The 14,228-nt window shown below is 42.7% G+C and overlaps 1 protein-coding gene across 2 annotated transcripts in view; it reads left to right on the top strand.

Annotated features, from left to right (window-relative positions):
- Positions 1-2,355: 2,355 nt before the first annotated feature.
- CDH26 (cadherin 26) overlaps positions 2,356-14,228 on the top strand; it is a 38,922-nt gene continuing 27,049 nt past the window's right edge. The window contains exon 1 of one of the 2 annotated variants that reach the window (XM_075011515.1): positions 2,356-2,594. In XM_075011515.1, coding sequence (XP_074867616.1) covers positions 2,361-2,594 — 234 coding nt within the window. In that variant the 5' untranslated portion in view covers positions 2,356-2,360. The remainder of the gene's footprint in view (positions 2,595-14,228) is intronic. The other variant, XM_075011514.1, reaches the window with a different exon arrangement.

The raw sequence follows: 14,228 nt of genomic DNA, 5'->3' as shown, positions 1-14,228 counted from the left end.
CCTAACCTTGAAATAAACTATGCAATTTGCACTACACAAATTGCATACCTGATTTCACATAGATTTTGAACTAGGCTATTTCAGCATGTGGGACTGTCTAAATGGTACCACATAGAGAAATAAAGCCATATTTTGAGGGATATCTGTACACTTCATATGATGAGGTGGACTGTGATGCCAGAATAGCACGCCCATTATCTCAAAACCTGTTTTGAGACAACGAGTGAGTTGCATGGACACAGGCAGCTCTTTTGGGATACCCTCTTGGTGGTCCGTCATGTCCAATGATGATGTCTTAAGCTTGCACAGGCTCATCGGTTGTGGACTCACATGTGGCTGAGGAGTCCAAGTGTTGAATGGCATGGGCGTTCACAGTAAGGGCAAAGGAATTGTCCTGGCCCTGTCGGTGTGGCTGCTGCTGTTGTTTTTCACCACCGTATCCTGAATTGCACCTGCCATCTAGACATAGCCTAAAGGGGACATGAAGGGCTAGGCAATCTATAATTTTATCTGAGGGGTAGTGAAAAATCATTTTTTTACAGGTTATGTTGCAGTCAAAATGCTTCTAACCATAGAGGTGACCTACTTTATCTTATGTGTCAGTATTATTTATATCAAGCAAGCAAGCCACAGAAAAATAATGACTCCACTTTCTAGGAAGGGACTCTTTTAATGGGCTTGTACTATGCTTAGCACAACGGGGCACTGACAATGGTAAACATGGCCACAATACAAATAAGAGTTGTTTTCAATAAATCACATAACAAGATGTTCTCCTGCCTCACTCAGCTATCATATTTTGAGTTTCTTTGGCAACAGTCATAATCTGTCATAATAAACAGCAGGATAAATTACCATGTCTGTCAAAAAATTCAAATATGATTGTTTGAATTGGAACTTTTCAGTGCCTGGTTTAGGGAGTTACTGTTCCAATTCCCTCTTGTGTTTTACAAAATTGTGGCAGAATGCAGGGTGTGAAGAGGGTAAGCCTGCGCTCTGATCACTGACATGCTAGTTAGTTCCCCAAGAAAAGCTGGTTGGGGGTAACAATCTGATCAGGCTGGCGGTCTACATGGGGAAAAGTCTCCATTGACTCCATCAGCGTCCGGTCTAAGACACAGGAAGGAAGTGCAGTGAGAGATAGAGAGAGAGGAAAAGGGCTAGCTGAGTCTATTAACTCAGGATACATCTAGACTATAGAAGATCAACCCAGCCTGGTAGAGATGTGTGAGATCAAACTATTTGGGGTTGGTAGTTGACCCCTGTACTCATCAGTCTCATAAGGAGTAAATCTTCTGTCGACTTCTCTCTGTGAAGATGACCAGGTAAGTCGATTGCAGATAAGTTGATTCTAGCTACGCAATTGCTGTTGCTAGAATTGTGTATCTACAATCAACTTACCTGACTAGTATAGACCAGGCCACAGAGTGCTGAGAGTTAGGAGACCTCTATTTCCTTCAGGTTTTGCTAAAGGTTGGCAACTACTGTAAATGGGTGGGAGCGTGAGGGGCTGTGGTGATAGTGGTGAGGGAGAACTGAAACATGTTTCATGGAGAGCACACCCTGGGATGTCTGTGCAATTGCTGTATGAAAGAGGACATGAACAGAGTAAAGCCCCTGTTCCAACTATGTTACACAAATGTTTTATTTCCTGTTTCCCTATGTTGACAATTGAGTTAAAGTATTTCAAAAATTGGAACATCAATAATTGCTTCGTTATTATTATTAATATTATTATTTGGTGCATTATAGAGTTTCATGGCAGACCAACACAATCCCAGCCTTGCTTATGCTTATGGTGCATAAATTTATGAATTCATCTGTCATTACTGTGGATGTAATAGCCTTGAATTGAGGCAGATAAAAATTAGTTCCAGCATAATTCAAAGAAAATATTTACTTAAATATATCAATAAAAGCCCTACCATACCGACTTATCTTTGTCTAGCTTTTACAACATAAATGTAAAGGTATCCAGAAATCAAATTTCCAAAGAACTGCATGAGGAAGTTACCTATTTCCATTAATCACTGAGGTGTGTGCACATTGTACACTGCAGCATGGAAATATTTCACACCAGAACCATAGGGATTTTGATGTTTTTTATTTGTTTTGCATTTAACAGTTTCTTAATCATTACGCACTGAATTCCTGTTTGAGAAGAAAGCTGCCAAGTCAGAAATGTCTGCTCACTGCCCAGAGCAGCTCTAAAGATTGTGGAACTGAGGTGAACTAATTACAGAAGCACTATCTGCATCACATGAGGCATTGTGTGAACTTCCTGGGGACAGTCCAATCGCTCTGTAACTGCTGACGGCCCAAATTTGTGTCCCCTAGATTAGCACAGTGTGAAATTCTCCATGCACAAATCTCCGTGTGTTCTGGGCCCAAATGCCATGATGGCACCATTCCACATACCCTGTTCCGCCCCCCTCCCCTGTGCTTCACAGTGGAATCCAGAGTCTGCAGCAAAGGGGAAGGAGTGGCAAGTAGACATGCAGGAGGTGGCAGCAGCGGAGGACCCTCTCCAACCCCACAGAGCTTCCCTGCAAAAGATAGCAGACTTTTCCCACAGCCTCCCCACATATCTTGAGGTAAGTTATTGCCAGAGGGTGTCTCTGATAACACAGCTCCAACAAAGCCACCCTTCCACAAAGTTATTTTAATTAAAAAAACCCTGTTTTTTTGCCAAAGGAAATATGATTTGGAGGAGCTGTCAGAAGCCAGCACTGGAAGGCTGACAACTATCCCTTTGTGCTGAAATTCACAAGTGCATTTTTCCAATCACAGCCACAGATTTTTGAAATCTTCTCTCTGCTATGCTTTTCAGATAGCTTCTGTACTCTTTTCTCCTTCCTTTGACAATACAGTAGTCCTTTGTACTTGCACTGTGCCTTCCACAGGAAGGACTGGAAGTAGACTAGACGGGTTTTTTTAAGGTGATTGTTACGTTACTGTAGCCGCAAAGTTACTAATTTTATAATCTATAGAAACAGGACATGGTCAGGCCAAATGTTAATGATCTTCTTTATGCCAAATCAATAACGTGACTCTCACTATTTTAGTCACATAGGGTTCTTGCCATGCCTTAGGGCAGTGTTTCTTAGACTGTGTGTTGTGGAACACTGGTGTTCGTGAACAACTTGCAGGTGTGCCACAAAAGTTTGGAAAAATATACGGGTGGTCTATATTTTCTGTTATTAAAACCAGAAACAATGTTACTTCTTCATTGTTGTGATATCTGATTAAATGACTTCATTTTGTTGTTGCTGTTTGATTTTTTTTTTTTTTTTGGTCTGACAACAATTTTTTGAAGAAAATTTTCATAGGTGTTCTGCATAAAAAATATTATTGTTTGGTGTTCTGTGGTCTCAAAAAGTTTAAGAAACATTGCCTTAGGGGACAATACAAGAAAAACAAGCAAAAGAATCACAATTGTTAACTAGTTTCAGAGGGGTAGCTGTTTTAGTATGTTTCAGCAAAAAACGAGATGTCTTATGGCATCTTAAATACTAACAAATTTATTTGTGAATAAGCTTTTGGGGCTGGAGCTCACTTTGCCAGTTGCATCTTGCTTTCCAGGGTGCATCTTTGCATGTAAACCCAACATTTTCCTGTGAGTTTGACCAGTTACTTTAAGAATTTCACTTTTTCTGCAGGTGAAAGCATCAGACTCCAAGCTCAAGAACAGACACGGAGGCTACATCTACGCTAGACAAGTTAAGTCGATCACAGATACACAGTTTTAGCTATGTCAATCACGTAGCTAAAATCAACATATCTGTGCTTCGATAACTTGGCTGTTTATACTGGGGAAGGTCAATGGAAGTTTCTCCCATTGACCTTCCTCACTCCTAGCATCTCGCATCTCACTGCAACCCCTGAGATGTTGATTTTGTGCATCCATACTAGATGCACAAAATCAAACCCCAGAAGACCGACCCTGAGCAAGTCGATCTTCCAGGATACTGGAGATGTAGCCTGAGTACTCACATGTGACTAGTCAGGCTACTCACTAAATGTACAGTAAGAGTCATCTATCACTGCACTTGCTCCCGCATTGAGCTTTCAGATACAAGGGCATATTCCTGTTGATAGCAGGTCTCCCTTTTTGTGTCTTGAGTTCTCAGAGGAGAAGTAACATTTCATTTCCTTTGATAAATGCCATACAGTGTGATGTGCTAACACCTCAAGGTGTATACCTAACTGACACAATGAGCCCAGAGTTACCAGCTAGAACTGTGGCATTCAATTGCAGCAATTAAACCACCAGGGGAGGAAGGCTGTGTGGAATGTGCACAACCATATTTGCTGTATTTCACTTTGGCTCGATAGTGGAAGTGAGATAGCATAGTAAAGAAAATAATCTAGTCCCTGTCAACATCAAGGCTGCATGCATCAGAGAGTGGCAGCTGTTCTGATGTATCTGTCATAGAGCACACCCTGCTGTAGATGCATGCCACTGGAGTGTAGTGAGGCTTGACTCATTTGGGGAGAGCAGCTTGGTGGCAGCCCTCTTTTATACTCATGCAATGGATCTGCCAGATCAACTGCACCCAAAGACTGCAATGAGATGGATACCAGCAGAGGGAAGAAGGAAGAGAGGCAGGCCACTCAAGACCTGGCACACCACATTTAAGGAAGACTTATTAAACATTGGTATCTCATGGGAGGAGGCGGAATTATTTGCAGCCGACCGAAATCGCTGGCGAGCACTTGTTGCCTAATGTGCCTAGAAGCACAGGTGGACCTAAGTCTAAGTCTAAGTAGTGGATCTGCACAAGGGGGTTTTCCCCTTCTGTTTAGCTACAATGGTACACAAGCTCCTTGACGCAGACAAGTCCTTAACCACTATGGGCCAGAGCCTGGCAGGTGTTGAGTTCTCCCTTTGAGGTGCCAAGTGCCCTTACGGGTTGAAACTGGTTGGTAGCAACCCAGGCACACCACTCCTCTTTTTGTACAGCCTGTGCTGTTCTCCAGCCTCTCAAGTTTCATTCTTCTGAACAGAAATCTCCAGTTGCTGCAGTTGGAAAGAAAACCACAAGAATGTGACCTTGACTGATGATGGTGGAGAGGAGCTTGTTGAATTTGCAGAAATCCTGGAACACCTGGGATGGACAAAGTTCCCATTTCACATAGTGAGCTGTTACTCAGAAGCCCAAGGGTACTTAATTCAGTGTCAAAACTAACTATTTTAATGCTGCAGGAAGAAAGGCCACAGGAGACCAGAGACCTGCACAGTGCACTGAGACAGAGGTGCTGAAGGTCATTAAACCAAACTGTAAAGCAGGAGTCAGCAACCTTTCTGAGGTGGAGGCTGAAATTTGTCCATTTGACCTCTGTGTATGGTCTGAGTGCAGGTGATACTTTTTAAAGTCACTGATAGTCCTACTTACAACAGCTTCATTAATAAATAAATGAAGGTGCAGAGCTTTACTGTTTAGGTGGTGGTTGGTGGCATTAACTTGTCTTTTGTTATTCCATGGGTGGCATGGCTCTGAGTAAGCTCCCCTGCTGCATGGGGGAGAAGGGGCAGGGCTGGGCTCCCGCCTCTTGGACAGATGAAAATCAACTTGCGTGCCACTCTTGGCACACTTCCAACCTGGGAGTGGAGCAGCAGCCCTAGTTCCAGCACCTATGCACTGAGGGGGGTCTCATTTTAGTGCCACGTGTAAATAGTGCTTAAGAGATACCGTGTTTATTCCCATCCATTTAAGAAGCCACCTGGAGCCCACGGCAGACACACTGACAAAGGGAAGGGGCAAAGGGGGCAGTTGCCCCTGGACTCAGCATTTCAAAGGGGTCTGGAGCTCCAGCCGCTGCTACTGCTGCTGAAGTAAAAGCAGCGGTGGCCCGACCCTTGGGCCCCTTTGAAATGCTGCAGCAGCACAGCTGTGCTGCACCCCACAGTGCTCTGAGGGTGCGTACGGGTGGGGGGCCCAGGGCTCACTGCCCTAAGCCCTGCCCTTCCACCCCTGGCTCCCTGCCCCTTCCTGGCAGGCTCTGACTGTCTCCCCTACCCTTTTGCCCCTGGCCCACCATGGCTGCTGGCTCGTGGTTGCACTCAAGCACAACCAAGGGGGAGCCCAGCAGAGCAGAGTGCTGCAGGATCCTATCGGAACATCTGCACCATCTCCCCGTGGCTGAGCCTCCTGACTTGGGCTCATGGAGGGGAGGCAGCATCCCACCTCCTTTGAGAAGTGACACACACTCAGTGGTGCTAAGGCCCCGCAGCCTGACCTCTGCCTGTACTGGTACAGTGAGCTCAGAGTTACCAGCTCCAATGGCAGCACTGAACGGTTGCCTGTCAAGCACCAGAAGCCAAGAACGTGGCCTGGACACCACTGGCGTTGGGGGCAGAGCTCCCACCCCCAATATTTAGTGTTTTCCACCCAGGTGCAGAATAAATATTGTTCTGTGCACAAAAGCGTGTCTGGGCGGGCACCACCAGGACAAGCACATGCTGCCTGCTGCGGGCGCTCTCATCAGCGGGGCGGCCTGCGACTGTCTGCCGGTGGCCCTTGCGCTCGGCTCGGGGAACACTGTCCCCCGCCCGGCTCCACCCCACCCCGCCCGGGCTGCCCTCAGCGGGGTCTGCCCACAGCTGCGGCAAGTCCGACCAGGCGGCGGGGACGCCTCTCCGGGAGCAGCCGCGGCGTATCCTGCGAGGAAGGGACGGGCCGGCCCGTCGCAGCCCAGGCCGCTCCCCCAGCCGGGTTTATAAGCCGGGAGGCAGCGGCGCCGCGGCGCACACCGGCTGGAGCTCCCTGGACCACCTCTCCCGATGGCCATGGGGCGCCTGGCTGCGCTGCTTCTCCTGGCGGTAGGTGCGAGGCTGATGGTGCCTGCGAAGCGACAGGGCGCCCGCGCTGGGCGGGCAGGGGCTGCGGAAGGTCGGGAACCGCGCGATGGAGCCCCCTGGAGCTTTGCACAGACAGCCGCGGCGGGAGCTGGGGAAGTAGACGGGGCTTAGATAGACTCTGCCTCGGCTTCCCCCGCCTGTGTGCCACCTGTTACACCCCTCTGCGCTGAGCTGCCCCCCGGGGAAGACCTCTGGAAACAGCCATCCTGGCCCCTGAAATTGTTTGCTTGCCAACTTACCTCTTCACGGAGGCGCTGATCTCAAAGAGGGAAGCTTAGCCACATTTGCCTTTAAAAATCAGATAATATTTTTAAATCAATTTAAAATTTTGAGGGAAGTAGAGAGCTGCCAGTCACTAATTAGTTAATGACAACAGTTAAGATTCAAAAAGCTAATATTTTATAACCATTAAAAGGTGAGTAGTAGCAGAGAGATAGCCCTGCTAGTCTATATACCATCAAAGCAAAAAAGCAGTCTAGTAGCACTTTAAAGACTAACAAAATAATTTATTAGGTGATGAGCTTTGGTGGGACAGACCCACTTCTTCAGACCACAGCCATACCAGAACAGACTCAATATTTAAGCCACAGAGAACTAAAAATAGTAATCAAGGTTGACAAATCAGAAAAATATTATCAAGGTGAGCAAATGAGAGAGCAGAGGGGCAGGGGAATCAAGAATTAGATAAAGCAAAATATGTGAAAGAGCCCCTATAATGAGCTAGAAAACTGCCATCCCGGTTCATTTTATTTTCGGTTCTCTGTGCCTTAAATATTGAGTCTGTTCTGGTATGACTATGGTCTGAAGAAGTGGGTCTGTCCCACAAAAGTCCATCACCTAATAAATTTTGTTAGTCTTTAAAGTGCTACTGGACTGCTTTTTAGTTTTATTAAAATGTGAGTTATCAACAGCACAGGTAGACATACACAAACTAAATACCATGTCCTTAAATTATAGGCATTGGCAAGCAGATTTTTTCTTGCTTTGCCTATCTATAAATTTCACTGATCATGGATGGAAATTTGCTAGCTGGCATATGTTCAGTGACATCAACATCTGCCAACAAAAATCTAATCCTTCCAAACCTACAGATAGGGTCTTTTGTTCAAAACAAATCTAAACAAGGTGGAAATACTACTGCAAGATAAAATGATGATATATAAAAAGTATTGGTACCATTCTCCATCCCCACTTCTACAAAATCTTACACAATTACTTTTCTTAGTTGTTTTAAGTATAATTTCTAGTAAGTTCAGTAGAACTAGTGACATACATGAAGTTAAGCTTGTGTGAAAGTCTCTGCAGAATCAGGATCTTATTTAAACACTGGTAACATAGGAGAATTCACAGAATTGCAAAGTCAGTTGATTATTTAATAAATATATGAACATTTCACGCCTGTTTATTCATGAAATACTAGAATTAATAGAAAAACAGTGTGAAGGGAAATGAATCTGGTTTACAAAACCTTGCTCTTTTATGGCTGTGCAGTTTAATAATTAATACTTAGAACTACTGTAAATATCTATGTATCTATCTATATCTATATATCTCTATATAAAAATAAAATAAATACACATAATATTTACCAATCAGAGAAGTTACTTATATTTTATGATCTTCATCTGTTATAATAATGGCTTGATATAAATACTATAATTGCTGTTATAATAATGTCTATAAATACTATAAATGCTGTTATCATAATGGCTTGATATAAATACTTTAATTACCAAAGTTGTACATGTAATTATGGCAGCTACACATATTCATAACCAGAAATATTTATTTAGACTTGGTAGTGTTAACCACAGTGGGTAGTCTTGTCCACATCAGTGTCAAGAGCAGTTTAAGCACCTAAAATCTACAAAACATCTGGCCAGGTTAAAAGGTAGAGTGCTGGATAGTGCTAAACAAATTAGGTATTCAGATACTTAATAAAAATCTGTGTATCACTACCATGTTTATATGTCCATGTTTCATAGACTAAGGCCAGAAGGGAGTACTATGATCACATAGTATGTAGAATTTTCTCCGGAAACTGGATTAGAATATTTTTTTTAGAAAGAAAGATACTTGCATTTTAAAGATTTTGAGAGTTGGATGGTGAACTCTGTCTCTCCTGCTAAGCTGTTCCAATGCTTAATTAGCCTCAATGCTAGAAAATGTCTTTACTGTATTCAAAGCTGAATTTATCTGACTTCAATTTCCAGCCATTGATTCTTGATACCTCTTTGTCAGCAAGTCTGAAAAGCCCCTTAACCCCGTGAGATCTCTTATCCATGTGTCAGTGCCTGTATCAGGTAGGAATTTATGGAAATATTAAACAATAGGCAGGAAGGTCATATAATTATTTTTCTTTTGATGTTGAGAGTCAAAAAGTTAAAGCTTTATAGCAGTTAATACACAGCCTGTCAGCGTCACTTGCAAAATATGCAAAGTAAATAATCTTAAACCAAATTTTAGGTTCACAAACAGTATATTTCTTACTTTGCCGATCTGCAATTTTCAATCAGAGATCAATCAAAATATTGGAAAGTTTATGTGTAGGGTGAAACTGACAATTACTAATACCTGTGATAAAAATCGAATTCTTCCAAGCCTAACAATACACTTGTATGCCTCCTTACTAGTATTGTGCGAAGAATCATAGAATCATAGAACAATAGGACTGGAAGGGACCTCGAGAGGCCATCGAGTCTGGCCCCCTGCCCCAATGGCAGGACCAAGTACTATCTAAACCATCACTGACAGACATCTATCTAACCTGTTCTTAAATATCTTCAGTGATGGAGATTCCACAACCTCCCTTGGCAATTTATTCCACTGTTTGACTGCCCTGACAGTTAGGAACTTTTTCCTAATGTCCAACCTAATGACCACTACCCTTCTTCTACTTGATAGCCCTCTTTTTATAAATCTAAGCACCACATTAGCTCATTTAGCCACTGCATTGCACTGAGAGCTCACACTAAGGCAATTATCTACAATGACTCTTAAGTTCTTTTTTGAGACAGTGCTTTCCAAGACAGAGGCTGCCTGTACACTAGGATATAAATTCAAATTTAAGGCAATGAGCTCGATATTACCAGGTGACTGTCTTAACTAAATACCAGTAGCTCAATTTAGGGAGCACTAATCTGGAGATTACAAAATTGCAGTTACCTGATGGGTACAGCATCAAGCTCAAATTCAGAAGTTCAATTAAAGGCCAGTGTGGAAGCACCATGTCTTACAATTGAATTTGTTAGCCTCCAGAGGTGTCTTGTATGCAACCCACAAATCTCCTCAATGCTCTGCTGTGTCTGCTGCTCTCCAGCTAATTAGCTAACAGGAAGACCATGAATTTCAAAGCTGGAGCAGCAAGTCTGTGGCTGTGGGCTCATGTTTGTAAGACAGCCTGAGAAATGTCTTTCTTTCTTTGCTATTAGCGCTGTGAGCACATCTACCCATTAGAAATAGCCCTTGCATGGAGTTAATGGTTCTGGCTCTACACTTGTTATTTTTTTCTGTGCTGCCTGGTGCCAGCCGCTGCCCCACTGCACCACATCTCCCCTGGTGGCTAACATACTTTGGGAGGACCACCTCAACTGGCCTCCCACTGAACCCCGCCACCCCATAGCATGAGACCACTGGGGCTTGCAGTCACTAGGGTGAAGTCTCCCCTGGTGGCTAAGATAGCCAGGGGGACTACTTCAGCTGCTTCAACATTCCAAATGGCTCTGCAGCCGCAGACCACAGCACCCCCGCCTCCACCCCCCTCCCAAAAATATTTTCGGGAGCTTGCTGTCCCTTTCTGACACCTGCTGGATTTATATTTTGGTTAGAAAATCTTTTTGCTAGCATCTCCTATCTGTCTTGGGTTTGAGATTGCTGTTTGCATTTTAAGCTCAGTGTATGATATTTCACTGCCATCGCCCGTGTTGGCAATATCTGTGTAGTGAAGGGGAAGGTCAAATATTCTTTTTTCCTAGACTTTTCTATCCTCTTTCTTCTAACTCTGAGAATAAAGTCTGGGCTTCTGTATTATCTTCAGGCATCACATGCAATGATGGGAGGGGAGACACTTGGTGGATGGCTATTTGAGGGCACAGCTGTTGCACAGAAGCCTTATAGCGCACCAGAAAACCAAAGACTCTCCCCTCGGCAGCAATCTTTTCTGAAAAAACTTTTGTATCTTCTTTTTCTTAGCATTTTTTGGGTCTCTATTATTTTCAAAAGAGTCAATTTTTTCCCCTCGACTTTCTATCCTCTTTCTTCTAATTCTGAGAATACAGACAGGGTCCCTGTAATTATTTTCAGGGATCAGATACAATCATGGGAGGGGGACACTCAGTGGATGGCCAGTTTAGAATTCAGCTACAGAAGACAGACATTTCTGTAAACTGTTTTGCCATCTGTGTGGACGTCCTACTTTTTCTTTCTTTCAATGGGAAAAATGGACATTTACTTAGCACAGGAGGGGAATGAGGAAAATGCAATGAGGGAGGATGATGTCAAGGACAAGCGAGCATACCCAGAATGCTAGAGGGATAAAGGAACTGTGGGATGGGTTCCCACAATGCAGTACTGCAACAATCAATGTTTGCTAATTTGAGTGTGGCAGCAATGAGTTGATTTTGTGAGGAGCATATAAGAAGTGAGGATGGTCAAATTTGAACTTATTAATTCCAGAATTACAAAATAAATATTAATGAAGTTGAATTTATCTCATAGTGTAGACGCAGGCAGAGAGTCTCCCATTCTAATACACTTTGTGTCAAGATTTATCACCTTGCATTGGCTACATAAAAACCCATATTGCTGGATTTTAACCATTGAAACAGGCATGCTCTGTAACAGTAACCCATCCTCGTTTACTTCCCTCCAAATCTTTGTGTCAGACTTTACCAGCAAAGATTCTATATTATCTAGACTGAATATTTTTAATCAACAAAAGTGTTCAGACCAAGAATAGAGCCCTAACTCAGCAGGGGGTGGGAGGCTGGAGTATGGTGGGGGCCTGCAGAGCAACTCGCAACAGCCATGAGGAACTTGTCAGAGAGTTGAAACACGGAATCCAAGAAAACCAGTAGTTCACCATGAAGCTCGAAAAGTCTTACAAACACTTTGCCTCGCAAGAGCCACCTTACCTCTGCAGGCAGAAACAATGCATACACACATAATTTCATATTTAATATTTTTGAAGGAAAAGTATCACTACCATTGAAATTTTCCCCAGAATACCTATTCATATCACATGGAACACCAGTGTTCCATAGAACACAGTTTGGGAAACACTGATATAAAGCAACATTTACTTTTTATTCTAAGTGCAATAAACATACTCATATAATGGTGGGGAAGCTCATTAAATAACTGAAGTTGGGAGTAAGGGAGAGGGAATTTCTGAAGAATGGGAGCATTTGGTTCTGGAAAACTACCCTACAATACTCTCCCTGATAAGCTAATACAGTATAGCATGTAAGTTACGTTTGCTTTGTTATACATCAGTTAATTTCATTAACATATTGCATTGCCCAATCACTCTATAAAATAATATCTCAGTTAAATATAATTTTCCAGCTTTTCAAGTTCATTCCTTCAACAAATAGAAATTCTAGGCAATTGTCTTGAAAGGAGTTTTATTTCCTCAACACATCACTGAATAAATCATTTTGTTAGCCTTTAAAGTGCTACACTTCTGCTGTTTTGTTTTGTTTCATTGGAGTATAGACTAACACATCTACCTCTCTGCTCCTATTCCTCAATTCACAATTACCACGTTCTCCTGGTGAGTTAGAGTACTAGTTACTAACAGTCTTAAAAGCGTGAGATAAGCCATTCTGGCTCGCACGAACACTTGTGATTTTTAATTTTCCATTTAATAACTTATTACCAATTTTGCACAAAAGCCATCTCTTCAGATACACAGATTAACACTGCAATGAAGGGACAGATCCCTAACTGGTGTTAGTTCAACAGTTTTCTTTATAACAGCATGTAATATGTGTATGCTCCCAACAAGTCCTCAAATATGTAAAAGAATTAGGGCTGTCAATGAACTGCATTTAACTCGTGATTAACTCAAAAATTAATTGTAATTTAAAACATTATGGTGATTAATCACACTGATCTACAATAAAATGCCAGTTGAAATTTATTAAGTATTTTTGGATTTATTTTTACATTTTCTAATATGTTGATTTTTATTACAACACAGAATACAAGGTATAGAGTGATCACATAAGAACATAAGAATGGCCATACTGGGTCAGACCAAAGGTCCATCCAGCCCAGTATCCCGTCTACCGACAGTGGCCAATGCCAGATGCCCCAGAGAAGGAGAACAGAAGACAATGATCAAGTGATTTATCTCCTGCCATCCATCTCCTGCCCTTGTACTGAAGGCTAGGGCACCATACTTTACCCCTGGCTAATAGCCATTTATGGACCTAACCTGCAAAAATTTATCGAGCTCTTTTTTAAACCCTAATAGAGTCCTGGCCTTCACAGCCTCCTCCGGCAAGGAGTTCCACAGGTTGACTGTGCGCTGTGTGAAGAAAAATTTCCTTTTATTAGTTTTGAACCTACTACCCATCAATTTCATTTGGTGTCCCCTAGTTCTTGTATTATGGGAAAAGGTAAATAATTTTTCTATGTTCACTTTCTTCACACCATTCATGATTTTATATACCTCTATCATATCACCCCTCAATCGCCTCTTTTCCAGACTGAAAAGTCCCAGTCTCTCTAGCCTCTCCCCATATGGGACCCGTTCCAAACCCCTAATCATCTTAGTCGCCCTTTTCTGTACCTTTTCTAATGCCAATATGTCTTTTTTGAGGTGAGGAGACCACATCTGCACACAGTACTCAAGATGTGGGCGTACCATAGCTTTATATAGGGGAAGTATGATATCTTTTGTCTTATTCTCTATCCCTTTTTTAATAATTCCTAACATCCTATTTGCTTTACTAACTGCCGCTGCACACTGCGTGGATGTCTTCAGAGAACTATCCACTATAACTCCAAGATCCCTTTCCTGATCTGTCGTAGCTAAATTTGACCCCATCATGTTGTACGTGTAATTTGGGTTATTTTTTCCAATGTGCATTACCTTACACTTACCTACATAAATTTCATTTGCCATTTTGCTGCCCAATCACTCAGTTTGCTGAGATCTTTTTGTAGTTCTTCACAATCCCTTTTGGTTTTGACTGTCCTGAACAACTTGGTGTCATCTGCAAACTTTGCCACCTCACTGCTTGCCTCATTTTCTAGATCATTGATGAACAAGTTGAACAGGATCGGTCCCAGGACTGACCCCTGGGGAACACCACTAGTTACCCCCCTCCATTGTGAAAATTTACCATTTATTCCAACC

Source organism: Carettochelys insculpta, chromosome 17, assembly GCF_033958435.1.
Source record: "Carettochelys insculpta isolate YL-2023 chromosome 17, ASM3395843v1, whole genome shotgun sequence".
In the NCBI taxonomy this organism is placed as follows: Eukaryota; Metazoa; Chordata; order Testudines; family Carettochelyidae; genus Carettochelys; species Carettochelys insculpta.
The sequence above is the reverse complement of the archived record's forward strand: the minus strand, read 5'-3'. Positions and strand labels throughout refer to the sequence as shown.